At 27.3% G+C, this 20,898-nt stretch overlaps 4 protein-coding genes across 4 annotated transcripts; all 4 read right to left on the bottom strand.

Moving 5' to 3' along the window:
- Window positions 1-3,070: 3,070 nt before the first annotated feature.
- On the bottom strand, window positions 3,071-5,264 carry LOC113382350. The gene is made up of 3 exons (XM_026620778.1): window positions 5,132-5,264; window positions 4,745-4,935; window positions 3,071-3,301 (listed from the first exon to the last, which is right to left on the bottom strand). The coding sequence occupies exons 1-3, from the start codon at window positions 5,217-5,219 to the stop codon at window positions 3,071-3,073; spliced, it is 510 nt and encodes a 169-aa protein (XP_026476563.1). The 5' UTR covers window positions 5,220-5,264.
- Window positions 5,265-5,592: 328 nt separating this feature from the next.
- Window positions 5,593-7,634, bottom strand: LOC113382337. The gene is made up of 2 exons (XM_026620769.1): window positions 7,591-7,634; window positions 5,593-7,071 (listed from the first exon to the last, which is right to left on the bottom strand). The coding sequence occupies exon 2, from the start codon at window positions 6,991-6,993 to the stop codon at window positions 5,593-5,595; it is 1,401 nt and encodes a 466-aa protein (XP_026476554.1). The 5' UTR covers window positions 6,994-7,071; window positions 7,591-7,634.
- Window positions 7,635-8,157: 523 nt separating this feature from the next.
- Window positions 8,158-10,495, bottom strand: LOC113382324. The gene is made up of 2 exons (XM_026620768.1): window positions 10,392-10,495; window positions 8,158-9,604 (listed from the first exon to the last, which is right to left on the bottom strand). Exon 2 carries the CDS (start codon window positions 9,592-9,594, stop codon window positions 8,158-8,160), a length of 1,437 nt encoding a protein of 478 aa, XP_026476553.1. The 5' UTR covers window positions 9,595-9,604; window positions 10,392-10,495.
- Window positions 10,496-11,159: 664 nt separating this feature from the next.
- LOC113371510 lies at window positions 11,160-13,325 on the bottom strand. The gene is made up of 2 exons (XM_026612138.1): window positions 13,311-13,325; window positions 11,160-12,718 (listed from the first exon to the last, which is right to left on the bottom strand). Coding segments are annotated over exons 1-2 (1,446 nt in total). The 5' UTR covers window positions 13,313-13,325; the 3' UTR covers window positions 11,160-11,274.
- Window positions 13,326-20,898: the final 7,573 nt, after the last annotated feature.

Raw genomic sequence — 20,898 nt, 5'->3', positions numbered from 1 at the left:
ATCAATAGTAATAATATCAATATACTATCGCCTTCATTATCTTAAAATTATTCATAATACCAATGCAAGTAATTAACGCATTTAGGTGATTGTTTCTAAAACACGTGTCTGCTAATCTTCATAAAAAATTATTATTAATTATAAATGACAATTTTTACCAATATTATTTGCGAATATAATTATTTCCCCAGTTAGCAATAATTAAAATTATAGCTATTCAAATAACAAATATACGGTAACTGAATCTGGCACTCGTAGTACCGTTTACATTGAGTCTGTTAATATAAACCCTACTTAATTCACAATGGTCGTCTTCTTAAGCACAAATTTCTCGTATAGATTCATTTTTACCATACGAAAGCCTATTTAAGTCTACAAATATCCAGAAGTCAAAGCATTTGCCAAGTAATCCATTATGTCAGGGCCATATCCTTTGCCAGGAATCCCTTGAAATCCGTGATCTGGCAACATCAATGCGACGCGATCAATTAATTGGTACTGTTTGCGTGCCCCTTTGATAAGGCATGCAGGCTGAATAATTCAGCAGTTAGGATCTTTTACTGTTACAATTAAATGAACTGTATGGTGAAGTGCTTTTATTCTGGAAGCACGTTTCATAGATTTTGTGTGTGAATTTAATACTACATCAGCGACGAATTAGGTTTTATATTTTATCAAAAATAAAAATAAAAGTTATTGAAGGTTTTATAATTTATTAAAAATGAAAAATATTTCAAAGTGAATTGTAATAATTAATCACATAAACACTATGCTCACTTTATAAAAGTTTAATTAGACTGTACTTTTATAATTGTTTAATTAGATTATCATACTATTATATTATACTATACTATTATATATCATAGATAATTTCACTATTATCTATTATACCGTGAGATACCTATACCATCAATTTCTCTATCCATACAAATAATCTATTACAGCTAGATTATTATTTGCTAACTAACTTATTATATATATATACATATATATATATATATATATATATATATATATAAATATATATATGTGTGTGTTTATATATATGTATATACATATCAGACACCCTACATACTTATTTAATATCAATGTGTTATATTTCTACCTTACGCCCTATGTATTATCTCTACCTATCTATTGCCTATACCGGGGATTGAACCCGGTTCCTCTGCGTGACAGTCACGCATCTTAACCACTACTCTATCGGGTGACCCCACTGAAAATATATTATGGAACACACTGTTGTTTCTTTGGTTCATTTTCTAATTAATTGAGTAACTAATACTAAGGTGACGCGACAACACACAAAAAAAGACGGTTGATTGTAGCGTTATGGTGGTCGAGTGGTTAAGGTCGTAGCCTGTCACGCGGCGGACCGGGGTTCGATTCCCGGTAAGGGTGAAAATAGTATGTAAACGAAATTGTAGGCGTAATATAAAAAATATTAGGTGGTTTAGATATAAGTGTAAGGATTGAGCGTATACGGTGGGGTGGTTTAAGGAACATACGATATAGTAGTTATAAGGCGTATAACCACGTAAAATGCAATGGTTTAGGTATAATTTAGGTATGGTTTAGGTGATACACATACGCGAAAAGAAATTTATGATATTAGAGGTTATCGTATAAGAATTGCGAATATTATAGAAATTTAATTTATAAATATTCTTTTTCGATACAAATATTTAGTTTGCTGGTTAGTTTTTTGACAAAGGCAGGGCAAAAGTGCAAGAAATGTCGATTTAGTTTTTGAGTCAACGGAGCATCTGGTTTAAATGATTCAAAAAACATTTTACATTTATTTACTGAAGGAAGAAGTGATTAAATTTTTGGGCAGGTCCAATAAAAAAAGTAAATTATTCTCAGTTCAAAATATTAAATATCGGTACAAAAAGTTCTAGCAATTTGCTTTAAAGCACGCCATGCACCTCTAGTTTAGTCTTATATTATAAGAACAAAAAGTTCAAAACCATAGGAATCGGAAGGTAAAAGTTTTTTAGATAAATTTGATTATCAATCAACTTTATTTATACTAAAATAAATATTAACTAGTGGGGTGGGTGGCATCGTGCCTTAAGGCAAATTGCTGGAATTTCCCGTACCGTAACGAAATGTTCGAGGAATACTGAATGTTTTCAAATAGATTATTATAAATATTGTAACATTGTCTAATATTTATAAGAATTATATAAACTGAATTGCAAAGTTAAAATTATTTGTAAAGTATATTAGAACTATAGTCAGAATTAAAATTAAATCTGAATTATTTTCGATATACAAAAAATTAAAAAAAAAAAAAAGTTGAAACAAAATTTTTTTCCAAAATCAATTATTTTGTTAAGACAAGCAGAAAGTTCTTTGAATCAACTTTCCGATTGAATTTGTTTGCATCAAAAAATCCAAATTGCTAATTTTGTTTTCTCGACGTTTCAAGCCATTCTGAATCGATTGAAACAAATTTGGAAAAAGTATGTGTGTAAACAGATTTTTCACCATAAATCGACATTTTCTCAAAAACGGCTGGATCGATTCCAAAAATTTAAAAGTCGTTCGATATATCTCGATGAGGACTACCGTTTGTGCAACGATCTGCCGAGCCGTTTCTTTGTAATCTGAAAAAAAGTAATAAACTTTTCGTCCACATTTAAGCTGATACTTCCAAATCGATTTAAAAAATCAAAAACTGTTCGAAAGATATTAGTTGGGAATGATACTGATTAGTTTCAGGTGAAAATCTACCGAGCCGTTTTCTTATAATTGTTGAAAAAAAAATTAAGCCGATTTTTATGAAAGTTTTTTTGGCGAAATATATCATTTTCAATTATGTGTAATAAATCCATTTGGAATACTTTTAATCTTTCATTAATTAATTTATTTTTCATTGATTAAGTCGATTACTTAAACATATCGAAATTTCATGTATTTTACCTCAAGTCAAAATACCAATACCCACTAGTTTATTTTAATTTTAACGAATAATAATTTTATCAAAAGCAGAATGAACATTTATTGAATTTATCTATACCTACATTTTTCAGTTAACAAAATATTGTTACAAAATTTACTGTTACTAATTATCATTTTGTGATAATTCCCCTGAATCTTCACAAAATACTGCTCCAAAGCATACAACACCTTTATATGGTTGTGGCATTGACTCAAAAAACATTGGAGGCGTTATTATAGGTCGATCACACTTTCCAATACGTTTATTTTTTTTAGCATCTGCGATGGCTTTCAAATTCAATATATCTTCTGCTTCGAATATACTCATGAAATTTTCTGTTTCCTCAGGATCTTGCTAAAAATAATTATAATAGAGAATGTAGTAAAATATATTTGCGAAGCATGTTAATATTATATGTTATGTTAAATGTTTTCGTTAATAGTACAATTGGTTAAAATTATTTCACTATAGAACAAAATGTTTATTCCAAATTGTGAAGTCTAATAACACGAATTATTTTGAGTATGTGCAGAAACTTTTAGTAGGGAGGCTGGGTACGGTTGTGCCAGGGTACGGTAGTGACAGTCTCCACGACTGCTAAACTATAATACTTTGACATAGGAACCAAAAGGAGAAAGATGTAGTATGTTTGGAACATGTTTCCATTATAGCATTTAGTCTGCACCCTACATTAACATGATTAGTGTACTGAATTGCTTTTAGAGAGTCAAAAAATGTTTCTTTGTTCGATTAACTGCTGCGTGTATCCAGATAGATCATTTTGTTTATTTTTCAGTAATTTGAACATTGGTAGTTAATTACTGGCAGATGATTTGGCTTAATCATAACTATGATTTTAAATATGAGTACGGTTGTGCAAATTTTGTAGGTACGGTTGTGACATGAATTTTTCCCCCTCTTTGGGTGAAGAATAATTAGATAAAAAAGTTACATCACTAAGACAAAATACGAGAGTGAAAAGAAAACAAATATTCAACATGAAAAAAATAATTTCACAAAGAGTTCGTGTTTACTTCGTTTGAAAAAATGTTGATTTGTTGTAGATTATATTACTACGTAGACTAATGTTTCATATACCATTTAATTAATTTTCTCCCAGCCAACTGGTAAATTACCAAAATTATGGCTGATCAAAAAAAAGTGGCGCATAGTCTCCACTATGATCGGTTGCACTAGTTTTACATATTTTATATTGTTGAAATTTTCTACAATTCTTTGGCCAATATTAAAAATTCTGAGCGGTTTAAATTGTCAATTCAAAACTCATAAAAACATTGGCTCTAAGCGTCGTAACACTAGAACATAGAGTTTAATGAAATATCATATATATGCAAAGAATTTGAAATCTATTCGGGATTTTTTTTCAGGTTCTTTGAAGTTTATTCAAATCAGTTTTTTTAAATCTATTCAGGATTATGAGTTAAAACGTGGATGAAAAGTTTAATAATTTTATGCCAATTACAAAGAAAGGGCTCGGCCGATCGTCGCACAAAACCGAGAAACAATAATCCTCATCGAGATACATCCAATGGCATTTGAATTTTTGAAATCGGCATTTTATAACTTTTAAGAAAACGTCGTTTTACGGCAAAAAATCTGTTCACTTACCCACACACACATACGAGACTGTTTCCAAATTCTCATTCGATTCAGAATCGCTTAAAACGTCGAGAAAACATAAACTTAGCGAATCGGATTTGATTTGATAAAACATAAACTTCTCCTTTGGGGAGTTTATGAAAAAAATAAATTATTGCAATGACCTCAAATTCTTACCACATAGCTAGATATTGGTATCAAACGATCAGTTGGCGGTTCTGCGCTAAATGGTGCCACAACTTTTTTTCCCTTCTCCATAATCAACAACATAATCGACAAATAAACATGGTGTATTTTTAATTCTACAATATCTATTGGATCGCTAAGTGAGCTAAGTTTGCATATCCATTGTTGCATTGCAAGATTATCTGAAAGAAAAAAATATTTTCAATACCAAAGTGTTATTCAAGTATCAATTTATTACAATTCTGAATAAATTTTAATAAACATGTTAGATTTATTCGCTGATAAAATTTGACTCAAAGTAAAATATCTGTGTTGTTAAATATTATATTAAAAAAATTATTTTGATGCAAATATCGCTTTTGAAACTTATTTCCTTACCTTCTAGTGGCATCAATGGCGCCAATGATTTTGCGATTTCAAGATCAAACCTAAATTTTTCATATAATTTTCTTACTGAACGTCCCATTTTTAAATTTTTAATTTTTATATTTGCTTTATTTTTTTATTTTATAATATGGATTGAAAATGTCATTTTTTTTGTTTTCAAATTTTGTTTATGTCATTGTTACTATTTCGATTTCAACAGTTCAAAAACTTGGAATTAATGTTTATATATTTTTATTATATAAATACGTTGATAATTTGTAATTTTGATCATTATATAAAAATAATTAACAAGCATTAATGTACACTTAAATTACAATTAAAATAACTTAGTATTCATATTAAAAATAGATTTTATATTAACTATATTTATAACAAGAACCAGTTAAAACACATAAAAAAACAAAAATTCAATTATATTTTATCTAAAATGTTGAAAATGTATTGTATTATAACTAATGATTGAGAGTTCCTCTTCTGAATTCTAAACTTCCAATAAAATGCCTATAGTTTTCATACATTTGCTTCCTATGTTCGGAATGTTTATCCATTGGTAACATAAAAGTTTTACTAAACGGAGAGCATAATTTTACAATTGGTGGAGGATTCATGGCATGGATTTCCTCCCAAGTTGCAGGTATTTTTTCTATAACTTTTCTTGAAACAATTGTGCCTTTCATGTGTATATTTTCAGGGTAATCCGCATTTTTAATAAGTACTGAAAATGCAACATTATATCCATGAAATTCTCTTTGTACCGTGATCATCAAAAAATCACCATCAGGTTTTTCTACAAATATACCATTAGACAAATCTTCTGATTGATCTTCATCAAAAAGAACCATGGAATCATTATGTTGGGAAATAGTTTCTTCTTTTTTACCAAATATAATAGATTCAACCAAAGTTACATCTTGACAATTATATCCTGTCATAACATTTTTTGCAAATTCGGTTGCATCCTTGAGCATGGACTTTGCTATGTCCGAAGCCAGAGGATCGCTCTGTAATTCATCATCTTTAATCAAACTATTAGTCAGTATTAAAACTTTTCCTAATATTAGTCCGTGTTCCATACCGAGTTCGTAAAGTTTGTCATAAATGGCCCTCAAACCAAAAATCTTTAAGTGCTTATTAGGTGCAGCTAGAGTTTTATCAAATGCTGGTATATAATTATCTTCAGTCACATTATGGAATATTATATAATACATTGCTTGATCAGCCAAATAATTATCAACTCTGTATAGTGCTGCAAGACATTTAAAACAATCGTGAAAATTCCGTTGAACCATTTCTTTCATATTGTGCTTTGCAAATAATATATCTTCTGCAGACGCCGTTGCATTATTATCAACAATTTGTTTTTCCATAAGAGAAATGATTTTTTCGCTATCCTGGATATTCGAATCATTTATTGCATAAATAAAAGCATCGTTAATTAAGTTAATAGCGTTCATATCATCCATTATTTTGAGCATTTCCAATATTTTATCAAAGTTATCGTGATCGTTCACGTATTTTTGTACTAAATAATGCATTATAAAAATGCATTTAATACTCTGAGTCATTTCTTTAGCTGCTTCATATTTCTCATCATCAATCAGCTTTATAACATCATGCACTAATTTTATATCATTTTGCAACTTTACAAGCTTTTCTATAACTTTTGTTTTTTCTTCTCCACAATAATTTTTAACGTCTTCAATGTGGTTGGGGATACTATTCAAAACATCCGTGATATCTTTCATTATGAGTTTAGGATTTGCATTTGGTGTTTGAAATTTAGCAATCAGCTCAAAAAATTCTTCCTTTGGTTTTCTCATTTCCAAGTCTTTGCAAGGTGAACTGAACTGCATTCCGTATATGCAGTTCAGAACATTTATTGTAAAAAATAGACTACAATTAGTAAAAATTTATTTTGCATTGCTTCCATTCTGAAATGAAATAATTATTTTAAGTAAATAAATGAATATTTGCTGGTTTCATATAACATGAATATTTAATATAATTCATATTAAAACTAGTAGATATTTTATATAAAAATATATGAATTTTATGTTGTTTAAATTTTGAGTGGATCTTATTCTTTTTATTTCGTTTATATTTTATATTTATTTATTTGAATTTACCTTCATTTGCAGTTTAATAAATAAATATTTTCATAAACTTCATCAGTATTTTCTCACATTTTAATCTACATATATTTTTCCGAATACAATAATAATGTCATTTTCTATTTTATAGACTTAAAAGTATTACTAGATACATTTAAGTAACGTTTAGTATTAAAAACAAACATTAAGTACACATGGATATTGTTAAGAGGCACAAAAATAGTAAATATATATGTATTCATATATATATATATATATATATATATATAATATTATATGTAATATTACAATACAACAAATTAATTTAACCATTTACAAAAATGCATATAATCTACTTACTTTGTGCGCTTTAAACTCCACCTTATCGGTAATACTGATAAATGTGTTCATCTTGAATTTATATTTCAAATTTTAAAATGTTTATATATAATAATTGCAATAACAAATTATATCACTATATTTTGTTACTCTGATCTTTCGACATTTATTAGATAACCAATATTACCAAGAATTAACAAAGCAAATTCTACAAGCGATGCAATCTTATCGAAAGTTGTCGTGGAACTGCAGTTGTGCACTGTTTTCTTGTAAACAACTTTTTTATAATTATATGTGTAGAATTGTAGAATGCATTTGCATAAATGCAATTTGCATTCAAAGTAGTATGATAAAACAAGAACTAGTACATTATTTTTTTATTGATTGTTTGCACTACAAATTTTGCATATACAAACTTCAACTTGACATTATAGGTTATTTTGCTGTTCGCATAATTTTTATCAGAGGAATTATCTGAACTTTTTATATACAAACAATACAAACAAACGAATTTAAATAAGTTGGCTGAATATAACGTTTATTTTCTTACAAACAGTTTTATCACAATTATTTATAATATTTCTACCTTCATTCATTACATGTGTTTTTTACACGATATACGAAATTCTCATACAGTTCTCTGCTTGCCTGTGTGTGATTTTCTCTAGTCAGAGTATTTTCTAATTTTGTACAATATTGGACAAATGGCTCAGGATTCAGTACGCAGAGTTCTTTCCATGTTGCTGATTCTTTTGCAAATACTTTTTTAGATATAATTTTTCCAGACATGTAAATATTTTCTGGATATGCACCATTCTCCATCACTATCGAATATTTTACGGATTCTGGTCCATAGCTTTGTTCGAGAGTTATCATTAACAATTCACCATCATGCTGTTCTTTGAATTTTCCTTTAAAGATCTCAGGTGTTTCTGGATTGTAGAAAACTGTGTACTCATTATGTTCTGAGTGTTGCACTTTTTCGCTTATGACGATAGAGTTAATTTGTTCAAAATTTTGACATACGTAGCTTTCAGAAACTTTTTTTGCAAATTCGGAAGCATTATCTAATATATTCTCTAAAATTGTTTTGGCTTTAGAATCTTCTTCTAAACCAGGTTTGATTGAAGCCAATTTAGCATATTTCAACACTTTTCCCATGTAAATAGAATTTTGCATTTCCAAAACTACAAGTTTATCATAAAATGCTTCCAAACCAATAACATAAAAATGGGTGTTTGGTGCTAAGTCCAGTTTTTTTAAATTTACATATGTTTCTGTAACATTTTGGAATACAACTTCATAAAATGCTTGGTCTGCCATCTCTGGATCAATTTTATTCAATGCTTTGAAACCTTTGTTACAATCAGCTGATGTAATCTTGACCATCTCTTTCATATTTAATTTTGCTGTCAATAATAAATCAGCAGGTATTTTACTCTTGTTGTCAAGAATTTGTTTCTTCATTATTGGAATAATTTTGCTACTTGCACCAATATTTGTGTCATCTATGAGATAAATCAGTGCTGCATTTACCATGTTAATGGTTTTCATATTTTCTAAAACTTTTAATAATTCTATAACTTTATGCAAAGTTTTATGGCTCATATAGCTCATTCGAACAGTGAATTGAACCAAATGTGGGCAATGGAAAGATTCGATTAAAGTTTTTGCATCTTCGTAATTATCATTACCTAAAGCTTCCACAATATTTTTTACTGTTTGTATGTTTTCAATTAATTCAACAAGTTTATTAATACTTTCTGTTTTCTCATCTCCGCAAGTAATATTTATTACCTCTAAGTGATCTGGTATTTCATACAAGTCTCCTGAGAATTGTGCCATCAATATTTTTGCTTCTTTAACTTTTTTGGATTGAAGAGATTCAATAAAATTGTAGAAAATGTGGATGGGTTCTTCCATCATTTCTTTGGTACATGGTGTACTTGATCGCGTTAACCAGGCATCAGCATAAATTATGTTCGAAAGCACCAAGATTAAAAAACATTGCGATAGTTTATTCATATTGATATACCTAGAATAATATTTCAGAGTTATTTCAAGAATATCACTTGAATACTACGTTAATTATTTATTCATAAATTATTAGAAAGGCACTTCATGTTATTTGGAAAAATTCAATTCCTATAGTCCGGCATCATCATTAAAAAATTCGAAAACTTGAAACAAAATCTTTAAATAAATCTTAAACTTTCTCCTTAAAAAAATTCAAACTTAATCTAATTTGAACAAAATTGATTTTGTAGTATGTGTATAATCCAGTGTAGGCACATTATATATCAAATTAGATAATTATGCATTAAACATAAAGTAATCTCAGGTCTTAATACTGTAGATACATATAAATTAAAAGTTATAAATATTAATATATTATTATTTATAACTTTTAATTTATTTAGCGTGCATGTGCATGATTACAAATAGGATCATTTTAAACCAAATCGATACTTTGCTACTTGATATTAATACTAACTTAATATTAACACTATTATTTGACACTAAATATTAATATATATATATATATATATATATATATATATATATATATATATATATATATATATATATATATATATATATATATATATATATATATATATATATATATATATATATATATATAAAGTGTCAATGATAGTCTTGAATACAATTGATTTTATGTGATATATGTTTTGATTGATTTTTTTAATCATCAATACAAAATGCAATCACCAGATAATAGATTATTTTGTTCAAAAAAATATTAACAAATGCAATAATTTTATAATTAAAAATTTTTAATCATCATAAAATTTACTTACAATTTATATACACCTTCTAAAATACACAACAATTTATTAAACTTTTTGTAACCGTTTATATACAATCGTCATTAGGAGACACTGAAAACATCGTAATTCTTTTAACAGTCAGTACATTTTTACCCTATTGACCTTTTAGATTAAATAATACTGATGGAAATATGGTATGTCAAAATCAATTGGTACAGATACGTATCATTTATAAAAATATTTTAAAACTGCAAATTCTTTGATTTATATATTTTGTTTAATTTCTGAAATAGTATAGATGTTGGCAAAAATTCAAAGCGACAAAAATTCTAATTTTACAATAGGAAAAACTATTAAATAGGAATAGGTTCATAGCCATCACAGAAGTAGAATTTTTACTAAATAATTCCTAAGTATCCAGCATCAGATTTTACTATGATAGTATTTATTAAATTTAATTAATTTATTCAATATACCAATTCTAATATATTTTTCATCTTACACATATTGTTAAATAAAGCCTAATATTTGAAATTGACACAATAATATTTAAATTTCCTTTATATTTATTGATCGAAAAAGTACTATTTATTGGTACTAGAATATTCAAACTTTTTTTCATTTTCACTTATATATTCCTGATGACTTAATTTTATTAATTAATAAATATAATTTAAATTTATTTGATAGCTTCATAAAAATAAATTTAAAACCAATAAATGGAGGGCTAAATAGATTTGTAATCCAATTTATTATTATAATTATTGAAAAAAGCGACAAAATATATATATTATCCCCTACCAGACGATATATCTTTATTTATTGGTGAAATATAAGCATACGAGTTTAAGTTGCCTGGTTCTAAAATTTATTTTCTTACAAGTAGTTTTATCACAATTATTAACAATTATTTTTATTCTCTGCATTTTTTAACGTAATCTAAAAAATTGTTATATAGTTCTCTTCTGGCCTGTGTGTGATCTTCCCGAGTCATCGTATTTTCCAATTTTGCACAAATTTGGGCAATTGGTTCAGGTTCCATTACGCAAAGTTCTTTAAATGTTGCCGATTTTTTTGCATAAACCTTTTTAGATAAAATTTTTCCTGACATGTAAATATTCTCTGGGTAAACACCATTTTCCATCACTATTGAGTATTTGACCGTTTTTGGTCCGTAGCTTCGTTCAAGATTTATCATTAACAATTCACCTTCTTGTTGTTCAATGAATTTTCCTTTGAAGAGTTCAGGTGTCTCTGGATTGTAGAAAACTGTGTACTCATTATGTTCTGAGTGTTGCACTTCTTGACCTATGACAATAGACTTGATTTGTTCAAAATTTTGACATACGTAGCTTTCCGAAACTTTTTTGGCGAATTCGGGAGCATTATCCAAAATATTTTCTAAAATTTTTTTGGCCTTAGAATCTTCTTCAAGATCGGGTTTGATTGGAGCCAATTTAGCATATTTCACCACCTTACCCATGGAAATGGAATTTTGCATTTCCAAAACTACGAGTTTATCGTAAAATGCTTCCAAACCGATAACATAAAAGTGGGTGTTTGGTGCCAAGTCCAACTTTTTGAAATTCACATATGTTTCTGTAACATTTTGAAATACAACTTCATAAAATGCTTGGTCTGCCATCTCTGGATCAATTTTATTCAATGCTATAAAACCTTTGTTACAATCAGCAGATGTAATCTTGACCATCTCTTTCATATTTAATTTTGCTGCCAACAATACATCAGCAGGTATTTTTTCCTTGTTGTCCAGAATTTGTTTTTTCATTAAAGGTATAATTGTGCTACTTGCTCCAATATTTGTATCATCTATGACATAGATCAGTGCTTCGTTTACCATGTTAATGGTTTTCATATTCTCTAAAACTTTCAGTAATTCTACAACTTTGTCCAAAGTTTTATAGCTCATATAGCTCAATCGAACTGTGAATTGGACCAAATGTGGGCAATGGAAAGCTTCAATTAAAGTTTTTGCTTCTTCGTAATTATTATTACCTAACGCTTGCACGATATTTTGTACAGTTCGTATGTTTTCAATCAATTCAACAAGTTTATTAATACTTTCTGTTTTCTCATCTCCGCAAGTAATATTTATCTTCTCTAAGTGATCTGGTATTTCATGCAAGTCTTCTAAGAGTTGTGCCACCAATGTTTGTGCATTTTTAAGTTCTTTGGATTGGAGAGATTCAATAAATTTGTAGAAAATTTGGATTGGTTCTTCCATCTCTTCTTTGGAACATGGTGTACTTGATCGTGTTAACCAAGCATCAGCATAAATTATGTTCGAAACCACCAAGATTAAAACACATTGCGATAGCCTATTCATCTTGATATACCTAGAATAATATTATAGATCTGCTTATTGTAATATGATTTATCTTTAAACATATATAGCTACATAATTTAAAGAATAGTAATGGGTAGTATTGCACTAAGGCAGATCTGTGAGCGGAGTTGAACTCCAACTCGATTCAAGAAAGAAGTGGTGTTAGTTTTTACCATTTAAGTTGAATATAAAGGATATGTAACTGCATAAATAATTACAACCTTTGTATGTGGTAGATATCATTTGATAGGGGACATGTTTTATGAAGAAGTATTAGTTTTTAAATTTATCTATAAATCAATAACAATTATATAATCGTCATATAAATTTTTATATAAATCAAATCGATTATTTTATTTATTAAGTAAATGTTTATATCTTGATATTCACGTATACTGGGCACAAATATAATACTAACAATATAAGCTATATATTCAATTAATTTTGTGTGATAACTGTTATGACCGAAACTTCTAAAGTGTGAAAATGCTTATTACAAAATGCAATCACTGGATTGTAGTTAATTATTTTTATTATAAAGACACTAATAGTTAAATTTAAATACCAAAGAGTAATTTTAATTTATCATAATATTTACTTACATATTTTTTCCAAAGTGTATGCACCATCAAAAGTCACAACTAATTTGTTTAATTTTTTGTGACCGTTTATATAGTATTATCATTGGAAGACACTGAGAACATCGTTAATTCTTTTGACAATCTGTGAATTTTTACTCTATTGACCTTTCTAGATTAAATAATACTGATGAGAATATGGTGCGTTGGAATTAATTGGTATAGATAAATATTATCTATGAAAATATTTTGAAATTGCAAATTACTGGAATAGTATTGATGTCGGCATAAATTCAAGGCGACAAAAATTCTAGTTTTGGATGTATTTATATGTATTTAGTCAATAATACTGCAAATACTCAGGTGACTTTGCAATATATTTAATTATTTTATAATCGGTTAATTATAATAATACTTGTTACGGTAACTTATAATCTTCAAAACCAGCAACATTATTCCCTAAGCCGTTTTTGAAAATTCCAATAAAGATGAATTTTTATCTTAAATGTACATTTGATTCTGAACATATTATTAAAATATATAAGGTACATTATAAATGATAATAATGATATCATGTTGGGTGATATCAACAAAAATATTATGTTGGGTGAAATAATGTTAGCTGTATCTAAAATAAATGCAAATTAGATATATTTTTCCGAACATTTGAAATTACTATTTTAAAATATTAAAACATTTTTCTAGAGTATTTGGCGCCATTTATAATTGTATTCAGTGTAAAGTTTGCCATAAATAAGCCAGTTTCTGTAAATACTATGCCTGTTAAATATTTAAATTTTAGTACATTCACATGAATATTTTTTTTACTTACAAATACTTGAATATTGAAAATTATTAATAGTTAATGCCGCAAATATGTCAATGAAAATTACGTGCATTGAATTACTGCCTTTTTACGAGCTCTATAAAAGGATGATTATATTTTATTTCAATATACTTCAATAAAACTAAGTATACAAATAAGCTATATATTTATTGATATTATGATGTAAAGGTTTTGATAAACTGTTAAATTCAAAGAAAAAATTATAAATTTCAATTAATCATTCTGTTGTACAAGGGCTCTTGAAATTTTTCAAAATTTCAATAGATTGCTTTCTCACAGAATCTGCTTCTTCATATGTGTAATACAGAAATTTCAGCGTTGGTATACAAATATTGTACTCAGGATGAGGATTTAATTCACAAATTTTTTCACTTATCAGGGATTCAAAGCTGTATCGTTGCTTAGAAATAACAGGCAGATTAATGTTATCAGAATAATCATCAGCTTCTAACAACAATGAATATTTCATATCATCTGCGTAATTCTTTCCTTCGAAATTAATTTTTAACAAAGTTCCATCTTCTTCGGCTTTGAGCACAGAGCCAATTTCATTTGGGTGTTCTATGAATATATTTATTATATATTCATTATGATGTACTGTGTCCTCATGCTTAATGGAGCCACAAGAATGACCATATACCAAACTTTTGGAAAACTTCGTTGCGTTTTCTACGATATTATTCAGAATTTCAATATCTTCTGTATCATTAATATTTTCTTCTCGAATCATGTCCTTACTTAATACATAAACCTTTGTGGAAACAAGACTACTCTGCAAATTCATTGAAACAATTTTATCATAAAGTGAGTTTAAAGCCAGAGCTTTCAAATGAACTGTCGGTAAATTATTTACAATTCTAAAAACTTTGCTGAAAATTGAGTTTGTAAATGAGTTTTGAATAACATCTCTGACGGTTTGATCTGCTAATTCACTATCAACTTCATTAAGAAGTACAAGAGCGTCTGAATAATTATGTATTGATCTTTCCACAAATATTTTTAAGTTATTTTTGGCATATGCTAATGTTTCTTCTTCATTATGCAGAGTAATAAACTCTCTCATCAAGGGAACAAGGTCTTTAGCAAGATGTGCATTTGTATCATTTAAGGTGTAAATCAGTCCTTCGTGCATTTCATTAATTATGTTTGTATCATTTTTCATGAATTCTATTGCTCTAAGAATTAAAGTATAACATTCTGACATAGTGTAAAATTGGGCAATAATATAATGTCTTATTTGTTTATTGCCGAAATTTTCAAATCTTTCTACTATGGTGTCCATATCGTCAGCTAATGCTAAGAATGACATCTCGAGCATTCTTATTACATGAATGTCCATTAGGAATGATTCAAGTTTATTTAAACCGCCAATTTTCTCGTCTCCACAGGTTTCATTGACTCTGTCATAATAGTCTTCAGTGTCAACTACTAAAGCCAATATTTGTTCAAGTATCTTTTCTGTACTCACAAGTGGTGACTGCATTTCATCTACCAATTTATTGAATTCTCTTATGGGTTTAACTATTTCATCTTCAGAACAGATTGTGGTCACAGGTGTGGCGCAGCATGCCCCGAGCAAAGCAAATAATAATAATAACAGCATTTTTTATCCTGGAAATTATTATGAAATTAGTTGACATTTTGAGATAAAAATCGTATTTATAAATAATAGAAGGTTTACTCAAAGAGGCAAAGAAACTAGTTCTTACTTCCCTGAAAAATAGTGAAAAATACTTGTTACAAGATACAATAAAGTCTTTTAGAAGGCCAATAAATGAAATTAATCATTTGATTAACTAAGTAAACCCCTCTTTGACAATATAATTAACAATTTTTATTACCACCTTTATCAAACCACTATTTGTTATTCCAAATTTCAATCAATTAATGACCTTCTAATTTGTAATTATCTATTATGTTAATAAAATGATTTTTTGCTGTTTTAACTTTTTATCACAATTTAAATTTAAATCGATCATTGTTCCGTATATGAAAATTATAAATTTTATTTAATATTTAAAGTTTTGTACCTTTTGTTCACAGAAGAGCTATCATTAGCTTCGAAACATTCCAACTAATATTTTTTCACTGATTTTTCGACTATTTATATACAATGTCATGTTAAGTTCAAAAGTGTATCATAATCACATTACATGAGAAAAAATTAAAATATACTTGAATTTTATAACATTGAAAATACTAAATAAAATACTAGAAAATGATAACAATACTTATTTTCAATAATAAATTATGTCAAATTCAATAAAACTAGTGATATAAGTAATAGTGATAGTGATAAAAGTTTTAAAAATTTATGTTCTAAATAACTTATCAAATATATCAACTTTATTCAACAGAAGTAAAAAATATTGTATTTAATTTAATTTCGAAGGATTAAAAATTTATTAAGCTCCATTAAAAACCCTATTAACCTGGTCTATAATATTCGAGTTATAATAGAAAAATTGTAGTAAATTATTCTTTCACATATATTATTTCCAAGAAAAATATTTCTCAAAATACACTGAATTTGGTGCTTTATATATTAATGATCAGATCCAATACAAACAATTATATTATTTAGTTATTACAATATTATATTATATTATACAGCTATAATAATATTGTTACATTACTGTTCTACAGTGATTATATTAATTACTTAAAATAATTCTGTGGATAGGTTTACTATCTAATTAGTGTTTTTTTAGAAAAACTTTTTTATCCTGGTTATGAATCCACCCTTAGTATATCTTCCGAATGAGGGATTTTTTTAACAAAATTAATCAAATATTAATTTGATAATTGTCACCTAAAATAAAGCATATAAGCCGAAAAATCAGTATTGTGTGAAAACATAGCATTTGGTATAATAACAAAAACTTAAAGCTCAGAATGTGGTGTTCTAAAACGGAACCACCAATGTTTCAAGTTTATTTTATTATTATTAGATAAAAAGTGCTAACTAATCATATAAAAATTTGAATGGCACAACCATTGATTTGAATGGCTTTTCAGAGCCATTAGTTATTAATAATCATCAGAAATAACAAATAGCACATTATCATAGGGCCAAAATTAATTGCTGTTCAATGACAAGTTTTGTTACACAAATATAAACGTTATGGTATTCATTTCTAAGATCTTTTATTATTTTTTATTTTTTTATGATCAATATTAATGCTTTTGTATAACAAATTATAAGACATCATCATCATCATCATCATTAACAAAAATAGTTACATAAAATAGTTATTTATACTGAGTTGCAAGGACTTTTAAAATTCTTCAAAATTTCATAAGATTGTTTTTTCACAGACTCTGCTTCTTCATGGGTGTAATACAAAAATTTGAGAGCTGGAACACAAATATTGTATTCAGGCTGAGGATTTAATCCACAAAATTCTTCATCAGTCAGGCTTACGTAGGTGTATCGTTGCTTAGAAATAACAGGTAAGTTCATGGTAGAATAATCATTGTTTTCTAAAGACAATAAGTATTTCATATCATCTGCGTTATTTTTTGCTTCCAAATCCATTTTTATTAAAGCTCCATTTTCTTCGACTTTATGCACAGAACCAATTTCGTCAGGGTGTTCTATGATTATATTTGCTATATATTCACCATGGTGTTCTTTGCCCTCATCTTTATTGAAACCACAAAAATGACCATGAACCAAATTTTTAGAAAATGTATTTGCTATTTCTACAATATCATTCAAAATTTTAATAGCTTCTGTATCAGTGATGTTTCTATCTTGAATTATGTCTTTACTAAATACATAAACCTTGGCAGAAACAAGACTATTCTGTAAATCCTTTAAAATAATTTTTTCATATAGTGATTTTAATGCCAGAGCTTTTAAATGAACTGTAGGTAAATTATTTACAATACTAAAAGCTTTGCTGAAAACTGAGTTTGTAAATGTACTTTGAACAAGTTCCTGGACGGTTTGGTCCGCCATTTCACTATCAATTTCATTAAGAAGTACAAGAGCATCTGAGTAATTATGTAGTGATCTTTCTACAAACATTTTTAAGTTATTTTTGGCATATGCTAATGTTTCTTCTTCATTGTTTTCAGTTATAAACTCTTTCATTACAGGAACAAGATCTTTTGCAAGATGTGCATTTGTATCATTTAACGTGTAAATGATTCCTTCGTGCATTTCATTAATAATGTTTGTATCATTTTTCATTAATTTTGTTGCTTTAATAATTACTTTAAAATTTTCTGCCACAGTGTAGAATTGAGCAATCATATATTGTCTTATTTGTTTGCTGCCAAAATTTTCGAATTTATTTTTTATGGAATCCATATCGTCAGCTAATACTAAAAATGACATCTCGAGAAGTTTTATTACATGAGTGTCCATTACGAATGATTGAAGATTTTTCAAACCGTTTATTTTCTCGTCTCCACAAGTTTTTTTAACGGTGTCATAATGCTCTTCAATATCATCCACAAAATTTGATATTTCGTCTAGTTTCTTTTCTAAATTTACAAGTGGTGAGTGCAGTTCTTCTACCATTTTATTAAAATCAGTAATAGGTTTCAATATTTCTTCTTCAGAACAGCTTGTGGTCACTGGGTTGGCATAGCATGTTCCGAGCAATGCAAATATAAATAACAACAGCATCTTTAAACCTGCAAAATATTAATAATTTTATTAACAAATTATATTATATACGAGGAGTATACTTATATAATAACGCGATTTTTGCCAGAAGTCAGGTCTGCAAGTTAAACTCCAATTCAAATAAGTTAAACTTTTTTTAAAAGATTTGCTTAATGTCATATTACATGACAAATGACTATTTTTACTTGATTGAAAATATTTGTTACTTCAAGGCGAAAATTATTGAATAAATCAACATGCTGTAGAGTTTTTCTACTTGATATATGAAATACTTTCGTAATTATAATTTTTAAAATTTAGAGATTTACTAATTATCATTACACATGTTGCACAGTTTTTTCACTACATAGATTGAAATATATTATAATAAAAAGAACTATTAGAAGCACTACTATTTTAATTTTTAATTTAATCAGATTTCAATTAAATTATATTTACTTTTTACAGCTTTCATATTTTATTGCTATTTAAAATAACATACAGTTATACAATATTTGAATTCAATAAAATAATTTCAATTGAAAATTATATTCTCTAGATTAAGATTTGTACCTTTTATTAACAGAAGAGTAACAGTTAGCTTCAGAACTACCGAATTAATATTATTTCATTGCTTTCGTCTGTTTATATACAGTATCATCCTAAAAGTTCAAAGGTGTATTATAATCAATTTACATAAGAAATTATAAGAATGCGATTAAATTTTACTGATTTAAAAAATCAACAAAACTAGTGGGTAATTAGTTTACTAGATAACGATAACGGATGTTTATAAATTCTTTTAGATAACTATAACCAGTATATATAAATTTGATTCAAAATACTTAAGTTTTATATAATTAAGCTGTAATATTAATTTGAAGATAATTATGTTTGTATTATTAACTTCTCATAGGGAGATGTGCTAATTAGTTTTTGGCAAAGGCAGGTCCAGCCATCTCAAAGATACTGCTTGTGTTGACAAAACAATTGCTTTTGAAAAAAAATCAATTTTTTTTGCAAAAAAAATTATATATCGAAAATAATTCAGATTTTAATTTTAATTCTGACTAAAGTTTTGAAGCTCACTTACATACTTTAAATATATAATTTTAACTTTGTAATTCAGTTTATATAATTGTTAAAAATATTAGACATTGTTACAGTATTTATAATAATCTATTTGAAAACATTTAATATTCCTCGAATATTTCGCAACGGTACTGGAAGTTCCAGCAGTTTGCCTTATGGCACGATGCTATACACTACATGTTATACATGCTATACAATCATGTTGATGATCAACTTCATTGAAAGATTTTTTTCTATTTCATATATTACCGCAAGTTAAACCTAAAATCACACTGAATTTAATATTTAAGAATCAGTCAACAATATAAAAACTCAATGCAGTTTTTATTCTGTATTATCATTTTTGTATCATTATTTCACGAAATAGTTGCAGTTAGCATCAAAAGTCTCAAATTAATAATTCTTGCTTGCAATAATAATGCTTGCAATAATTAACATAAAATATAATAAAAAGTATTGAGCATTCGTGCTCAGATAAAATGAATTATTCGATTATAGAATGCCATTTCACAACAGGCTTGATGGATGCTAGAACAAATGTATTTATGTAACAAATGTTTTACAAAAAAAAATTATAAATCTGTAAAGATTTCTCAGTTTGATAGAAAAATATTATTTGATTGCTGCATTTTACAAATTAAAGTTAAATATGTTGATTACCGGTAAAATCTGATTATACTAAATTTTTTGTCGTCGCATATTAAAATAAATTAATCCACTTTAACATTGAATACCAGACCTATTTGATTCATAATTCATTTCAGTATTTAATTATATTTACGATGTTTTCTGCTCGATTTAAAATTGCTAGTGCAAAAAAAACACATATTTTTGTAATTGAAATTCAGGTAAAAATGAAAAAACACATCGAAAGTTGTATTCTATACTTAAAGTTTTATACCTTTTGTATACAGAAGAGCTATTACTAGCATCAAAACTTTCGAAATAATATTTTTTCTCTGCTTTTGTCTCTTTATATACCATATCACGTTGGAAGTTCAAAAGTGTATCATAAACACTCCACATGAGAAATAATTTGAACACGATTAACTTTA

This window comes from Ctenocephalides felis, unplaced genomic scaffold (assembly GCF_003426905.1).
Source record: "Ctenocephalides felis isolate EL2017-DRISC unplaced genomic scaffold, ASM342690v1 CF-g0.4_SCAFFOLD_00845, whole genome shotgun sequence".
Lineage (NCBI taxonomy): Eukaryota > Metazoa > Arthropoda > Insecta > Siphonaptera > Pulicidae > Ctenocephalides > Ctenocephalides felis.
This window is presented reverse-complemented; position numbering and strand designations above follow the sequence as displayed.

Bases quoted from the DNA above. Each gene is read 5' to 3' on its own strand.
- LOC113382350 (XM_026620778.1), bottom strand. From the start codon at position 5,219: ATGGGACGTTCAGTAAGAAAATTATATGAAAAATTTAGGTTTGATCTT. The intron at 4,936-5,131 runs GTAAGGAAATAA...TTTTTCTTTCAG, and splicing joins GCCATTGATGCCACTAGAAG to ATAATCTTGCAATGCAACAA. The intron at 3,302-4,744 runs GTAAGAATTTGA...AATTATTTTTAG, and splicing joins TACCAATATCTAGCTATGTG to CAAGATCCTGAGGAAACAGA.
- LOC113382337 (XM_026620769.1), bottom strand. From the start codon at position 6,993: ATGCAGTTCAGTTCACCTTGCAAAGACTTGGAAATGAGAAAACCAAAG.
- LOC113382324 (XM_026620768.1), bottom strand. From the start codon at position 9,594: ATGAATAAACTATCGCAATGTTTTTTAATCTTGGTGCTTTCGAACATA.